We start from the raw sequence: 16,691 nt of genomic DNA on the forward strand, positions 1-16,691 counted from the left end.
AAGGGGGGAGGTTACAGAGCAATCATCTGCATTGACAGCAGAGTAGATCCAGCAGGAGGATGAGCAGGACTCTGTTGTGGCTCCTGGCCACTCTGGCCTTTGCCCCTCTGATATCTCAGACTGATGGATCTGAATTGTAAGTAGATCTACCTCACCTATTTATACTGTCTCTTGCTCTTATAATCCATTTCAGTGTATGAATATGCAGATCAATTCAATCAATCAAAAACAAAAGTCAGTTGTATTTGGCAGAGCAGTAAAATGAACAACAATTGCCATTCATGATAAAAAAATGTTTCTCTTACAGTTTGTGTTATGTAAATGAGGGTAATGTTGTTGCTTAATTCCCACACATTGATGTTAAAAGGGATAGTTCACCCAAAATTCAAATTTCACTCATTATCTACTCACCCTCATGCCAACTAAGAGCTGTAAGAATTTTCAGAGTCCTCCTTCCCTTCTCTGAGTTACGGGGGGGTCCGCGCAGCAGTATTTGTCCATATAATGGTTGTGAATGGATAGCAACTTTCTTCGTCCAAAAAGACACATCAAAAAACATCCAAATACCTCCATACTGCTCGTCTGTAATGTCCCTCTTGTATTGAAGCCCCGACATGAGAAATTGTTCCGCCGGTCAGTGCAAATCACGCGAGATTTGCACTGACACAGAAAGAGCAGTGAACCGAGACAACAAGCTTAGAATATAGACTTATTTAATTTTTTTATTTTTTTCAGAACAATTTCTCATGTGAGACATTACAGACAAGCACTGGAGGTATTTGGATGTTTTTTGGTGTGTCTTTTTGGACGAAGAAAGTTGGTATCCATTGACAACCATTATATGGACAAATACTGCTGCGTGGACCCCCCCGTAACTCAGAGAAGGCACGGAGGAAATTTGAATTTTGGGTGAACTATCCCTTTAACATTGGATTCAGCTCAGAATCATGATGAAATGCTGCATTGATCTAGTCCTGGATCTTTATCAAAATAAGCAAAAGTTTAAAACTCACCAAGTTTAAAGTCCATGTTGTCTTCTTTCACACTGATGCCAAGGAGGTGGGGGGTTGTTATAATGAGATTAAAAAAAGTTTCTAAACAGTGACACTGTACTACTATTATTATTATCATATGTGGTTTACAGATTTGATCCATTTCAAAGAGCAGATGGTATAGTGACTATGTATTCTCAATCTCTGTCTTTTCCCACTGCTGTGCAGGAAGGTGATGTCTGCCCCTAACCGGTTGCGTGTAGGAACAATAGAAAACATCTTTGTGGAATGTCAAGACTGCACAGGCGCAAACAGGGTGGTCGGGATCAATGTCATGAACCACCCAACCAAAAGTAGAAGGCTGAACTCCACATCTGTTACCCTTACCAGTGCAGACAATTTCCAGGGAATTGGACAAATATTGGTACCTGACAACACTGTTACTTATGTCTTCACATTCTATCACGACCACAAATAAGAGAGTAGGAGATAAGGAATGCAGAAATGCTCATCATATATACACCCTGCCGCTCACACGCTGCTCCTCTCTTGTTCTGTCTGTCCTCAGATTCCTGCAGACTCATTCAGCAGGGACCCAACCGTGAAGCAGTATGTCTACCTGCAAGCTCAGTTTCCTGACAAGATGCTGGAGAAAGTTGTCTTAGTGTCCTTCCAGTCTGGTTACATCTACATCCAGACTGACAAGCCTCTGTACACCCCCAACAGCAGAGGTGAGTCCAGGACTACATCAGTGCTGAGAAACTGAAGAAACTGTGCTGATTTTATTTAATATTAGTTGGACTAAAGTACTTTTCATTATGTAAATAAATACTGTAGACCACAGGAACATAAACCTTTCTCTCCTCCTATTAGTGCATTACAGGATGTTTGCAGTGACACCCGGCATGAAGCCTGTGGAGAGGGATTCCTCCATTGACATTGAGATTAAGGTATTGAACTTTAAGTTAAGCACATAATCAAATGTAATATTTTCATAATGTGTCTCCACTCAACAACAGATCGTTTTCCTATTTTCAGTCTCCTACATCCCTCTAATGACATAACACATTTAGTGAGCCTTATTTTTACAGCAGTATGTTAGGTTTAATGTGGAGCTATCCCACCACTCACTGCCCCTCATTTATCATTTATTACTTTCACAAACAAAATGGGTGTAGGTCAAATCTGATGCAAGGATCAACATTTATCAATCGGAATGACAATAAAAAAAACTCAAACCAGGTCTGACCTGGTGTACGCAAATCTGAACCAGTGTATAACATGCAGGGCAGAGTATGACTCTGTTGAATAACTATTAGATCATACCAATGCAACAATGCAGACTTCATGTGACAAGTCGGTTGCAGATTTATTGCTGTCAGGGGCAAATTAAGGGGCCCCTAGGCTACTCTTTGTTTGGCGCCCCACCTAGCTCAATATGCTTTACCAAAAAAAGGCAACTAGGTCCCATGTATAAGTGTACTAGGGATATTTCACACACATGTGCATGTTCAGACAGCCTTAAAGGCAGTAAAAAAAAAAGCATTGAGAGTGCATCAGCTTTTAGCTTTCTAAATCAACAGGTAAAACATCTGTAACAGTAATCCTGTTTTCCTTAGTCAAAATTACAACATCCAAAGACAAAAACTGAACTGCTGCACAATACCTGAATAAAATAAAGCAATAAGTTCTTAGGCAGCACAATAACTAAACCAAACAAGTGAGTCTTGAAGCCCCAGTATGTAGGAATTCCATATTCTTGATGTTGCATTCACGTGAAATCTGGCAGACCTCAGACAGACAACAGACGCTGCATGTAACAGCATAATGGAGGAATATGTTGTCATGGTGATGTCGTATTGTTTACCTGACCCACGTTTTACCGTCTTTCTCTGGTGGAGTAAAATGACATCCAGTTGGTTTGCCGACGGCCGTCTGCCTGACTGCACCTGAATGCAACACCAGTGCCTCCGTCCTTCCTCACACTACACAGTGGTGACAGTTTTAACAGGCCGAGCCCACAGCTCCGCTGAGTTTCCGTGGTTACCTACGGTCACACTGCCACTCAACGTAAAAAATGGCGATGCAACATGGCCGCCTCGGTTCAGTGCGCCCCCCCCTTGTATATTTGTAACGACTTGTAACAACTCATTCTAAGGTACGAGAAAGCTTTCATTTGTGATTCGACTTCAGTGAAATACGTATTCATGAAAGCAATATTTGATTTTTGCTAATAAAAAGCCAAATAAGTTACATACCGGGGCTTTAAGCAGTGATTTACAAGTGGAAAGTCCACACAGTCAACGGTAGTGCGTTGCACAGAGTGGGAGTAGTGGTTCGATCTCCTCTATAGATTGGAGTTGGTGAGGTTTCAAGATCACCTTCAGCGCAGCCCTTTGGCACAAAATTGTCACTGCGCCAAGCTGAACCTGTCGACATCTCCCCATACTATGCTGCCACACCCATCTCAGTTCACCTCAGTCTACCAAATTGCCAATCAGCACTGCACAGGGTTCGCCACGCTGCGCCACCGTGCGCCTGCGCCAGCGCCAGTGCCAGTGCCAGGTACGAAATTAGGGCCCAAACTGTTTTTAAAAATGGGCTAATTGCCTCAGCCAAATCATGCCATCAATGCTGGTGGCTATAAAGTCGCTTTCCCAGCAGTAGCTACATTGACTTTCCAAACACTGATGCTCAGCAAACTGTGAAAACGTAAAAGCAATTGATTATACCCATCAATTCAATTCCTTTTATTTGATAAAGAGGGACAATGTACATTGATACACATTTTAAAGATAAAATGTAAATGTACTCAATTCTAGCTAAAAGGCAAATTTCCATTGACAGTACCCCTATACTGAAACAAACAAGAAACAAGCAGGTTAAATAAAACACAAGTATAAGTACAGTATTTAAAAACATGGGGCAGGTACCCCCTTTTTTTTTTAGAAAGAAAAAACAAAGAAAGTAATACAATCATAATACATAGGTAAGACAAAAACTGTACAACAAAATACAATCGCTGTTTACAGGTGGTAGGTGGTGCGGGTTAAAGTGCTAGAGTTGGGTAATAAAGTGCTGGAGTCAGAAATTTAAAGTGCTAGAGTTGATGATTAAAGTGCTAGATTTGGAGGACAAAGGAGGAGTAAAAAAAAAGGGGGGGGGGGGGGGGGGGTGTAGATGGAATGGGAGGTTGCAACAATGCAGGTCCGGGTCATGTTTCTTGATTTAGTTGTGGTAATCAGACAATAGGGGAGGGGCCAAAGGGGGAGGAGAGAGAGAAAGAAAGAAAGAAAGAAAGAAAGAAAGAAAGAAAGAAAGAAAGAAAGAAAGAAAGAAAGAAAGAAAGAAAAGAAAAAAAACTGATTTAGTAAATAAGTAAGTGGTGAAGATGAGAAAACACAGTCAGTTAATAACTGTCAGTTAGTTAATAACTGACTGACTGAATGTGCACCTGTAGCAACCTGCCACCAATGATTACACATTCATCAATCACAAAACTCACTCTATAAATGTCTGGATATTTTGTGATGCTGCCCTCTCTCTGCTGAATGCGGTAGGGTCGGTAAAGTTCTTCTTTTTGGCCATCTTCTGCATCCATGTTGTTAAGGGGGTTGGACAAGGCCTCTTGAGCATGAACATATTGGGGCATACAGTACCATTTAAATTATGGTACCCCGCAGATTTATCAATGCCACACGGAAATTGGCAATGTAGCCTACAAACCTTTATTTCACACCTGGCATACACTGAATTTTACACCAGGATTTATGCTGGATCTTACACACTCTTGATAAATGAGGGCCACTGTGAATATAAATGTCTTCTTGTGGATGAATTGAATAGTTGAAACAAATACTCTTTTTTTTGTAATTGTAAATTGTTGTTTAGTGGCAATCAAAGAGCTGATTAGTCTCATGTATGACAGGCAGCTGATTTTTGATTTGATTGTTTGTAAAGAGGCTAGTCTCTGTTGTTTATTTCTAGACACCGGAAGGCATCACTTTTCCTGTTGATACAGTCTCTCCGAATTCAGGAATCCACTCTGGAGATTACCAACTTGCTGAAATTGTCAGGTGAGATTTGAATGTAATTTAATCTCTATACATCCTATTTTCTATTGGCAAATGTACATACACATGAAACTCATGTACATAAATGGATATTTACACTCTACACCAATTTGGAGTGCACACACATGTACGTATGATTTATTTTTATCACAAGAATCCTTGTGGCCGTTTGCTAAAAATGCAGCAGAATGGCACAGTGGTGTGGTGGTCTTCTCTCCACAAGAGGGTTCTGGGTTCAATTCCTGGATCTGAGTCTTTCTGGGTGGAGTTTGCATGTTCTCCCAATGTTATGTTTTATTTATTTGATATGGACATCACAAATACATTGAGACTGTTCCAGTGGACAGACCAGATGCTTTGCTTGGGTGTTTTTAAAAAACATATATAAAACCCAGTGCATGACACAACATCACAACAGTAGCATACTAATCTAAAAAACACAGAGCACAAGATCAACGAAAGGAGATTGAGCAAACAGAAATCATGATTGTAACAGTAACAATGAAAAAGTCCATATTTATACATGTGGGCATTGTTGTTTTGCTTTTAGCCCTCTGTTAAAGGAGTTTGTATCAGTCTCCAGTTTCAGGTGAGTGGGTAAAGTGTTCCCTTTTACTGAGAAGGCAGACTGTCCAAATGGCTGTGTGGGTTTTTTCTGGTTTCATCCCACAATCCAAAAGCATTATTAACAACTCTAAATTAGATGTGAATGTGAGTGTTTGTGAGGTTTTTGTCATTGAGTGTCAGCCCTGCACTAGCCGAGCAACTTGTCCAGCATGTCCCCCACCCTCACCCTACTGTATATCAGCTAGGCTGGGATTTAGCAACCTTGCATAATGGATGGAGGACCCTTATTGCTGACATCCTGTTTAGTCTTTGTGCTTAGCAAAGCTAAGTTGGAATTCATTTTCTCATTTAACTTGTGCTGAACTTGTAATTGATTTTCATTAATTCTTTGTTATTCTGTCTAAACATTAGTTGCAAATGGACAGACACAAATAACAAAACACTGAGACACTTACAGTAGTAAACTGAAAGCTTAGTTACTGCTCTGTGCCCATGAAGAGCAGCAGAAGTCAAATTGTTCTCTACACTGTGTGCGTGTGTGTGTGTGTGTGTGTGTGTGTGTGTGTGTGTGTGTGTGTGTGTGTGTGTGTGTGTGTGTGTGTGTGTGTGTGTGTGTGTGCATGCGTGGGTACAGTACTGGAGTTTGGAACGTGGTGGCCAAGTTCCACAGCAACCCACAGCAGACCTTCTTTGCAGAGTTTGAGGTCAAAGAATATGGTGAGTCAGTTTCACCTCAACTGTTATTTACTTTGAAATCTATAAAACACTTGTTTACTTGTGACCTGATGATAGATACAGACAAGATGCATTAAATGTTTCAGTGCTGCCCAGTTTTGAAGTGAAACTGATTCCTTTGAGCTCCTTCTTCTACGTGGACAGTGAAACTCTCACCGTCGAAATCAAAGCTAAGTATGTAGAGGTTTTATGTTGTGACTTTAGAAAACACATTTGAGTAGATTTATAGGAGGAGAACATGACAGATGTTTTTAGGAGGTTGTTTTGGAGCAAGTACAGTATGCCTGCTATTTTCTTTTGTCATTGTTCTCCTGTTGTTTTAGGTATTTGTTTGGTGAAGAAGTTGCTGGGGCAGCTTACGTGGTATTTGGTGTTGTGCATAATAAACAGAAGAAGAGTTTTCCTGGCTCCGTTCAGAAAGTGGAGGTGAGCACACAGAGGAGACCCCTGATGGTTGCAAAGCTTTTTTTAAAACTTCTCTCAGTTGCTCCATAGTTGCAATTATTTGGATTTGACCATACATTACACTTACTAATACCTGCTAATTACTCATACCATTTGAAGATGACTATGACACATCACAAGAATTATTTGAATGGAAGAATTCAGATGTTATTATGTTTTACTTCTGGTTGCAAGGAAAATATGGCCTGTTTGACAAGTCATTTGTCAAATTACAGTACTGAGCTTTGTTTTGCACAGAGCACTGGCCTACCTTGGGTCAAAGTAGGCACACATTTTTAATCACTCGTGATGAATAGGACAGGCAAATGTATTACAAGAGGTTTTAAGCCTGCCCCACAACAAAATATATTGTATGGGCAAAATGCCAAAACACAGCTCATGAAAGAAATTACTTTCATACTGCCAACAAAACAGCAGCAGATGCCAAATGTTCAGTTTATTGGCCCTTCTATCCCCTGTTTTACAGCTTGGTGTTTACCAGCACTACAAAATATTTATGAATGGAAAGACTTAAGGATTGTTTGGATTTCCTGTTTTTTCTGATGTCAATTAATTGTCAAATTTATTAAAGATATTAAAAGTACTTTTTAATCTTACTTTTAAATACATTGAAATGCTTTGTCTTACATCAGATCGCAGATGGTGAGGGAGAGGTCATACTGAAGAGAGAGCACATCATACAGAACTTCAAAATAGATGAGCTGGTTGGGAGTTCCATATATGTTGCCGTCAGTGTGCTGACAGAGAATGGTAAGAAAGTCAGACTGTGTAAGTGTCTGTTTGACCATGTGTAATTCAGAATTAGCACAGAGAGTTTATTCAGTTCTATTGGTTTACAGACATCATATCAATAAATTAATGTTAGTTTACTGTGAACAAATGTAAAACAAACTCTTGTGATCAGTGTGTGTTCACGTGTTTGTCTTTCTGCATCAACTCACAGGTGGGGAAATGGTGGAGGCTGAGCTTAAAGGTATCCAGATTGTCACTTCACCTTATTCCATTCACTTCAAGAAAACCCCCAAATTTTTCAAACCAGGAATGTTCTTCGATGTTACGGTAAAGCACTTAGATTTACATTTAAATCTATTTTCTTTGCATCTTTGCATCTATGCCTAAAAAGTGTGACATCATATTTTCTAAGTTCATTAATTAAGTCAAATCCCTCGTGCAGGGAAATGATCTCTCAGTAAATTTAAGCAATTAGTACAGTATTTTGAGCATTGACCTTCCAGAAGAAAAATAGAAATTCACCCAATGGACCACTATGTATTGTTTTAGTCATAATTCGTAGGACACAGCTAATGCAGTTTGTTGGTAAAATTTTGTAATTGCCCATACTAAGACAAGATTAATTACATTGCTTCACAGGAATGGTAGATGTTTTCTGATTGTTCAGCTATTTGTCTGTTTGCTTTTTTTCTGATGAAAGGTTGAAGTTTTGAATCCAGATAAAACTCCAGCAAAAGGTATAGCAGTGCGTTTGCAGCCAGGAGATGTGCCAGGCATCACTGGAGCTAACGGCATGGCAAAGGTTACTGTTAATACAGTGGCTGGAGGTGCAAGTCTGACTGTCACTGTAAGTTGACTTTTTATTTTATTTTAACCCTAACAAAACATTAACAAAAAGCACAGTGATGAATAGTTTCTTAATACAGATGTAATGAAGAAAGAATGGCAATTACATATTGATACCCAAAAGTTTTAATAACACACACACGCACACGCACACACGCACGCACACACACACACACACACACACACACACACACACACACACACACACACACACACACACACACACACACACACACACACACACACACACACACACACACACACACACACACACACACACACACAAAAACAACAACAAAACTGTGTCAGTAGTACATCACATCACAACAAACACAATATAGATGTATCTCCAAAAACCAGAAATGAATGGGAAATGTTTCCTCTTAACAGACTGGGAGGTTAGACCCCATATTTTCCCAAATGTATCAGAGGAACAGATTCATTGAAGTCAGATTTGTTCTGTTGAGAAAATAAATACATAAATAATATGCCTCTTGTCAATATTAATTTTGTGCAGGGAGAAAAGGCAATGCAGAGATGTCTGGAACAGTTCTGAGCATTTGATTTTACTTTTCCACCAATTTGTGAAGCCAAAGACAGATTTCCAGACTGTGGGCATTAAAGATTATTTTTTCTTTATTAGTGGTAGTTGTCCTTTTTTGGAAATAATTGGAAAAAGTCAATAACTGTCCAATAATAAAATTTGGAGGGACAATGCCAGAACCAGAGTGTGGGGTTTGACTGATGACAACCATCACAGGCTGGTAAAATGCTGCCATAGATCGGATAGGATAGCAAGTACCACTTTACACTGAGTTAGATCTCCTCAAATAGAAGATTTATGATCAAGTTTGAACATTTCCTCCCGATCTGTATCAAACTACATATGGAAGTGACCCAAATCTGATTCGAAAAGATGCAATCAACTTGTATGTATACAGTAAGAAGCTCTGGCTAATTGAAATATTGAAATATTGTCAGTGAACAATTGCTGGAAAAAGTACTTGCACAAAATTCATGCAAAGGAGTTGAGAAAACAACAGTCTGGGAACATAAAAAGTGAACACAAACATCTGATTAACTGTAACTGTGTGTTGATGTGTGTGTTTGTCTCTAATTACAGGCAAATACAGCTGATCCTGGGATTCCACGTGAAAGACAAGCATCAGCCACTATGAATGCTCTCCCATATAAAACTACTGGCAACAACTTCATCCACATAGGTGAAGCAAAACCTGAAATAATGCCAGATGATGAAATATAAACCATGAACAAGAACTTGCCAGTGTCTTGCTCACATTACATAATTTTTTTTTTTTTTTTACAGGTGTGGACACAGCAGATCTGGAATTAGGAAACAATTTAAAAATCAGTCTCATCCGAAACAGAGAGGCAGTAGGGGCAGGAAATGACATCACATACCTGGTGAGATATGTTTTGCACATGTTGACCTCTGTGAAGCAATTTTTCTTGCTTTTTATTACAGTAATTATGTAGAGAGTAAGTGCTGATGTGTAACTCTGTCCCCAGATCTTAAGCAGGAGTCGGCTTGTGAGTTATGGCCGTTACAAAACACAAGGCAACTTTGTAATTTCCCTGATAGTTCCCATCACCAAAGAAATGCTGCCATCGTTCCGTATCGTAGCCTACTACCATACAAGTAACAATGATGTGGTATCAGACTCTGTTTGGGTGGACGTCAAGGACGGCTGCATGGGCTCGGTGAGACAAACTGCACTGATTTAACACTGTTTTACAATGAAGTGAACACAAAGATAGTTCCATATGGTTTAAATGCTTCAATACAAATCAGCATTTTTTTCTTACATTTAGCTGAAGTTACAACCATCAAGAGCTGTTAACTCCTATGAGCCTCGCAGTTCGTTTGGTCTGACGGTCACTGGAGATCCAGAGGCCACAGTGGGACTGGTGGCAGTTGACAAAGGCGTATATGTCCTGAATAACAAGTTTCGTCTGACACAGAAAAAGGTAATGTGCTCAACTTTACTTTCCCTTCACATTTTAAAGGGACAACGAGGAGTTTCTCCATCGGCAGAAGGAAAAATTCAGCGACAATAAAAAAGTCTCATATTAATGTGGATGAATTACCCACACTTGTTAATGGGTCCATTTTCGATAAATATATCGTTTTGTCTCTATGGTTATTTTGTTATTATTAGTGGTGGTGGAAATGCTGGGCAAGCCGACCAGCGTTTCTTTACTTTCAGTTTCGTGGCGAGTCATGAGAATAACGCCGCCGAATCGCCGTTAATGGTCGGGACTACGACGGTATGTGATCGTCTTCCAACCTCTGACTTTAATTCTTGATGAATGAAAACATGAGTCTGTCTTGCGCCGGTCAAAGAATTTCACGGTGCGCGGAGGCTCATAAATGTAGCGTGAAAACGCTTCGCTTTTCCAAAACTCCTCGTTGTCCCTTTAAATGTTGAATGAGGTGTGTATACAGTGTGAGCCCATACTATATATACTGTATCCTAATACCTTTGACCCTGCCCCCTCAGGTGTGGGACCTTGTAGAGAAATATGACACAGGCTGCACACCAGGTGGAGGGAAGGATAGTATGGGTGTGTTCTATGATGCTGGGCTGATGTTTGAGACTAGCACTGACACTGGGACTCCCGACAGAAAAGGTGACTTGCCTACTCTACAGTCTCACTTTTTTCACTTCCCTGACCAGATTAATTTTCTGCTGTTGCGGTATCTTGCCACACAAAAAGACTCAACACTGTTTCTATTTGTAGTTGTTTGTTTATTGTTGCCATTCAATTTTACTGTAAATGCCATTTTTCAGTGCTATTAACACCACAATCAAAGGTTTATTTACATTGAGACATTATTAGGCTAACTCTGGGCACAGAAAAATACAAATCTGTCACATGGCCCTGTGAAGTGGCCAGTTCCAAGTGTCTCCACATACATCTTGACCCACCTAATATCGGGATCTCACTTCCCCACTTAAAATGCAATAAATTCATTAATTTTGTGAAGAATAGACCCAACATTTTACATATTTTAGTGAGAGCAAGATAGAATAAGGAAGACAAAGAGAGGGTGGGTGAATTACTGCAGCTCCCGCTCTACAATAAAATAATTATCCATTATGTGCTGGAGCGGTGTGTATGGATGTGAACATAAATGAGTGACGTGTAAAGTTGTCAACAATGGGAATTTCTCCTCCAGAAAATAGCCATAGCGAGCAACACAGGTACAAAATCACACCAGGGCCGGAGGACATGTTTCACATAAAATATGATTGATTTGATTTCACAATTACCTTAAAATATTTTAAAAACAACAAAGAAGAAGAACAAACTGAGCAAGGGAAATAGACCCAGATGGAGCCGCCACACTGTCAAAGGACAAAGGAATCAACAGGGCTAGGGCTTACCATGGCAGCAGAGATCTCAAAAGGGGATAAATTTAACCTGTACACCACCAGTGCACTGCAACAGAAAGGGGTATTTTCCTTCTATGAAACGGGGAAAATAAATATTAGTGTGTGTATTAGTGTGTAATGTGTGGGAAAATCTTTCGACATCCCATTCAAAGGGATATGAGCATTTTTTTAAAGTGGGGTTGTATGATCTACAAATAGCCCTTAAGTACTTTAATTGCAGTAGAAGACTCTCTACACTCCTCCCGTTATCAACGCCAGCCCATAGCCCTGCCCAGAGATTTACAACATACAGTGTTGTGAACAGACCCAAAGAAACGACCTATTTTCACGGCCTAAAAGAGGTTTTACCTGAAAAAAAATACACAGTTCCATTGTTCACTATAATATAATTTTTTCCAGCCCTTCAAAGTGCAGGAAAAACGCAGTTTTAATTTGGACCTACCCAACTACTGATCGGCAGGCGCTAACCCTGGGTGGAGGGATACGTGAGTTGTTACAGTAGGGTTAGGGTGACAGCCAAACCCATCACAGGGTCAGTTGCCACAGGGTATGGAGTTAGTTGTCCCTACATGGTTCAAAAGGGTTCTGCCTGGTCTCCATTGAGCCATATATACCCATGGCAAGTCCAGGGAAGTATGGCTCCAATGTGCTGGCTGCAAACACTTGGCTCTCGAAGATTGCACCCCTGTTTATCCGGGGGCATACATTTGTCAGAACTGTGACTGTGTGAAGCACAGGGTTTGCTAGACACATTGTAATGAAAAGGGAGAGAAGTTCAGTGTTTGATATTTATTTTTGTTCATGCGGTGATGGGGAGGGAGATAGATCATTTGCATAAAAATTGAATATAATTGCCCCAGACCAATTCTAAATAGAGTTTGAGTGGCTTAAACTTAAAACTTAAAAGGCCTTTATTGTCCTTAACAGAATTTGTATTTAGTGTTCTAGCTGCATCGTGGGTGTATTAGAGACATATATTAAAAGGGACCTATTATGCTTTTCCAGCTTTTCAGACTTAAAAATATGTTTAATATGTTGGATAGTTGTTCTTGAGGATGAGGAAATGCCTTATCATGAGGTAAATATGTGTTGAAGTAATCCCCAGGGGCAGTTTCAGGCAGCTCTGAACTGCTGCAAACGCTCGAGTTTGGAGAGATTTTTCGAAATTCTCAGTTTGACACGCCACAGGTTGAGGGGAAGTTCCCTATATGGCAGTCGCCTGGCTCTGGCCTCAGTAACCAGAATGCAAGAGTACACAGACAGCTTATGGAGTTTTCTATTGATCGAAACTTTCAATAGTGCTCCACTGGGGTCCAGTAAAAGCCCCTGAAATGAGCACAATAGGTCCCCTTTAATGCTAGGTGTGGTTATGGCTTAAGAGGAAATAAGATGGCAACTAGAACACAACTTTCAGACCTTTCCTTTACCCCATTTACGCCTGGCATTAACATGCGTCTATGTGTCCATATTGTATCTGGACACAATTTGAACGGATAGCATTTACACCTGGCATTAATATGCATCTCCAGTGTCCACATTGAGATCTGACCACATATATATACTGTATATATATATATATATATATATATATACTGTGTATATATATATATACTGTGTGTATATATATATATATATATATATGATTTTAATGCTTTTAATTGACAGCACAGTAGAGAGAGACAGGAAATGGGGATACAGAGAGGGGGGAATGACATGCAGGAAAGGGCTGCCCGATGCGGGATTCGAACCGGGGCCGCCTGCAGTGAGGACTGTAGCCTCAACATGGGGCGGCAGCTCTACCAAGTGAGCTAAACGCCGCCCCATCTGACCACATATCTGGAAACCGTAGCGCGTGCGCGCCATGATGACATATTTCCACATGACCTTGTTTTTTGTTGATTCACAGATGTGGCTAAAATCTAGGTCGAACCTTGTTGGAGTATGTTAAAGATCCAGTCTGTGTTGTGTTTTCAGAATTGAATTGTCCGGAGGAGGCCCCCAAGAGGAGGAAACGATCTGATAGTGTAATGTCAGTCGTAACCAGCTTATGTAAGTACCACAGAGCTAAACTACTCAATCACATACAGTCATATTAATGCAAATAAGATGTTGCCTTTTTCAGTAATTTATTTTAGGGCTTTCAAATGCAATGTATCACAATGTCCAGCCTGGTCTGCTATTAATCGCAATTAATCACAAATTTTAATCGATTTAAAATGTATCTTAAAGGGGGAAAAAATCACCCCTCTTCCACTCTGTGTGTTGTTTCACTTCTGTCTCTCTTTCACAACCCTCTTTCTTTTCAGTGAGTCAGTATAAAGATACAAAACAACAAGAGTGTTGTTTGGATGGCATAAGGGAAACACCTCTTTCGTACTCTTGTGAGAGACGCAGCCAGTACATCACAGATGGTCAAGCCTGTGTTGATGCCTTCCTGAACTGCTGCAATAGTATTTTGGCACAGAAAAGTGAAAGAAGAGAAGAAGAACTCCAACTGGCTCGCAGTAAGAGACAGGGATATGGGATGGGCAGAAGCCCTTGTTGGCTAATCACGGTCACGCTGGTAACAATCAAAATAGTAACCTTTGTAACTTGCAACTAGGTGAAGCTGATGACGACAGTTACATGGACAGCAATGACTTTGTTTCTCGCACCCAATTTCCTGAAAGTTGGCTGTGGTCAGACGTCAAACTTGGTGCTTGCCCTCTAAACACACCCAAGTGGTGAGGAAATGAACACACACAACATACACTGATAACTTCATGTATGACATGGCTAAAGCTGTAAACTTCTCTTTGCCTATTGAAGCCTAAACAAATTTCTTCATTTCAGTGGCACTATATCAAAGGTGAAAAATGTTCCTTTGCCAGACTCAATCACAACCTGGCAGTTTACTGGCATCAGTCTGTCAAGTACCTATGGTGAGAATTCAGTGATGCATCTGACCCTCTCTCATCCATTATCTCTCATCTGTTACTTCAGTTTAATCACTTTTTCTCCCTTTTATTTTAAAGGAATCTGTGTTGGTGAACCATTAGAAGTAATTGTCCGCAAGGAATTCTTCATCGACCTCAGACTACCCTATTCTGCTGTCCGTGGAGAGCAGCTGGAAATTAAGGCAATCCTCCATAACTACAGCTCTAAACGAGCCACTGTAAGTTTGTAGCACTCTACTCTGCTGTTTCACACCAGAGTCAATGGGTAGAAAAAAGGCAAAAACAACAGCAAACATTTGACTGACTGTTTCACCAGTTTACAGTACTGTATGTAATCGCATACATAGTCAGTGCAGCTGGAGCAATGTCACACAACATTTACAGTGCATCTTCTCCTTTAAATTTATTCTCTGGCAGACAATTAAAGCTAAGATAAAACTGACGGCTATGGTCCTTATTAGTCGTGATTAAAATACGCATTTTTTTAAAGGTAAGGTTAAAGGGCTAGTTCACCCAAAATTGAAATTTCATTTCACTCATTATCTACTCACCCTCATGTCGACTAAGGTCTGGGAGAAGTTTCAGAGTTATCCGTGGCTTCTCTGAGTTACAGGGGGTCTCGGCGTAGCAGTGCATGTCCATATAACGGTTGCAAATGGATACCAACTGTCTTCATAACAAAAAGACACACCAACAAACATCCAAATACCTCCATGCTGCTGGTATGTAATGTCTGTCTTGTATTGAAGCCCCAAAATGCAAAATTGTCCCGAAAAAATTTAGATGAGTCTATTTTTCAAGCTTGTTTGTAGTGGAAGCTCCTATTCCTGGTCCGTCAAATTTGGACGAACCAGGGTTTGTCCTCTTCCCAGTCCGTCCAAATTTGACGAACCGGGAAGAGGAGCTTTGAGAAGCTTCCGCTACAAACAAGCTTGAAATATAGACTTATTTAATTTTTTGGGGGACAATTTCGCATTTCGGGGCTTCAATACAAGACGGACATTACATACGAGCAGCATGGAGGTATTTGGATGTTTTTTGGTGTGTCTTTTTGTTACGAAGACAGTTGGTATCCATTTGCAACCGTTATATGGACATGCACTGCTACGCCGAGACCCCCTGTAACTCAGAGAAGCCACGGAGGACTCTGAAACTTCTCCCAGCCCTTAGTCCACATGAGGGTGAGTAGATAATGAGTGAAATTTCAATTTTGGGTGAACTATCCCTTTAATATTTTAATGGACAATGACAAATACTACCTGAAATTATAAGTGGTAATAGTCGTCACTAGCCTGTGGTCCACTTGCGTCATCATCTTTGATCAACATATCCCATTGTCTTCAAGGTGCGTGTGGAACTACTTGAGGAGGAGCATGTGTGCAGCTCAGCTTCAAAACGTTCAAAGTATCGCCAGGAGGTCAAAGTTTACCAGGATTCGTCCCGATCTGTACCCTTCATCATTATTCCCATGAAGGAAGGAATAGTCAACATTGAGGTCAAAGCAGTTGTTAAAGACTCATCGCTCCATGATGGAGTCCGTAAGCAACTGCGGGTCGTGGTAAGAGAAATATCTAATATAAAGTATATAGTATATCTAATATATATTGTGGGTTATTATTTTGATACCCACCCCACTGACTCCTGTTGCAGTAAAATGTTCAATCTGCAAACAAAAGTGGTCAGTATAAGCATAACATAGGTCTGTAACTGTATGACATGAATATACTGTATCTGTGCCTTCTTTTAGCCAGTTTTTGTTTGGACAGAATGAAAGTTTGTCAGTTACCATTTGCCTGAACACCAAATCAAGCCATATTTAACATCTCTCAACTGAACTCCAGATTAAATGGCAAAACAAGTTTTCTGATCTGAATGTGTGTGTGTACACATATAAAGTATTTTCTGAGGAGTGTATAAACTTAAAAG

General features: G+C 40.2%; 1 protein-coding gene across 1 annotated transcript in view; it reads left to right on the top strand.

Annotated features, from left to right (window-relative positions):
* LOC310992298 (complement C3-like) overlaps nt 1-16,691 on the top strand; it is a 28,555-nt gene continuing 11,864 nt past the window's right edge. The window contains exons 1-22 of the mRNA XM_083980312.1: nt 1-136; nt 1,221-1,416; nt 1,561-1,723; nt 1,866-1,942; nt 4,980-5,068; nt 6,267-6,349; nt 6,454-6,541; nt 6,691-6,793; nt 7,465-7,582; nt 7,776-7,891; nt 8,265-8,411; nt 9,534-9,633; nt 9,738-9,835; nt 9,941-10,132; nt 10,244-10,399; nt 10,933-11,062; nt 13,804-13,878; nt 14,136-14,333; nt 14,432-14,552; nt 14,662-14,750; nt 14,844-14,983; nt 16,111-16,323. Of these exons, the coding sequence (XP_083836438.1) occupies nt 60-136; nt 1,221-1,416; nt 1,561-1,723; nt 1,866-1,942; nt 4,980-5,068; nt 6,267-6,349; nt 6,454-6,541; nt 6,691-6,793; nt 7,465-7,582; nt 7,776-7,891; nt 8,265-8,411; nt 9,534-9,633; nt 9,738-9,835; nt 9,941-10,132; nt 10,244-10,399; nt 10,933-11,062; nt 13,804-13,878; nt 14,136-14,333; nt 14,432-14,552; nt 14,662-14,750; nt 14,844-14,983; nt 16,111-16,323 (2,769 nt within the window). The 5' untranslated portion in view covers nt 1-59. The remainder of the gene's footprint in view (nt 137-1,220; nt 1,417-1,560; nt 1,724-1,865; nt 1,943-4,979; nt 5,069-6,266; nt 6,350-6,453; nt 6,542-6,690; nt 6,794-7,464; nt 7,583-7,775; nt 7,892-8,264; nt 8,412-9,533; nt 9,634-9,737; nt 9,836-9,940; nt 10,133-10,243; nt 10,400-10,932; nt 11,063-13,803; nt 13,879-14,135; nt 14,334-14,431; nt 14,553-14,661; nt 14,751-14,843; nt 14,984-16,110; nt 16,324-16,691) is intronic.

The sequence above is a fragment of the Trachurus trachurus genome (assembly GCF_905171665.1).
Source record: "Trachurus trachurus genome assembly, chromosome: 1".
In the NCBI taxonomy this organism is placed as follows: Eukaryota; Metazoa; Chordata; class Actinopteri; order Carangiformes; family Carangidae; genus Trachurus; species Trachurus trachurus.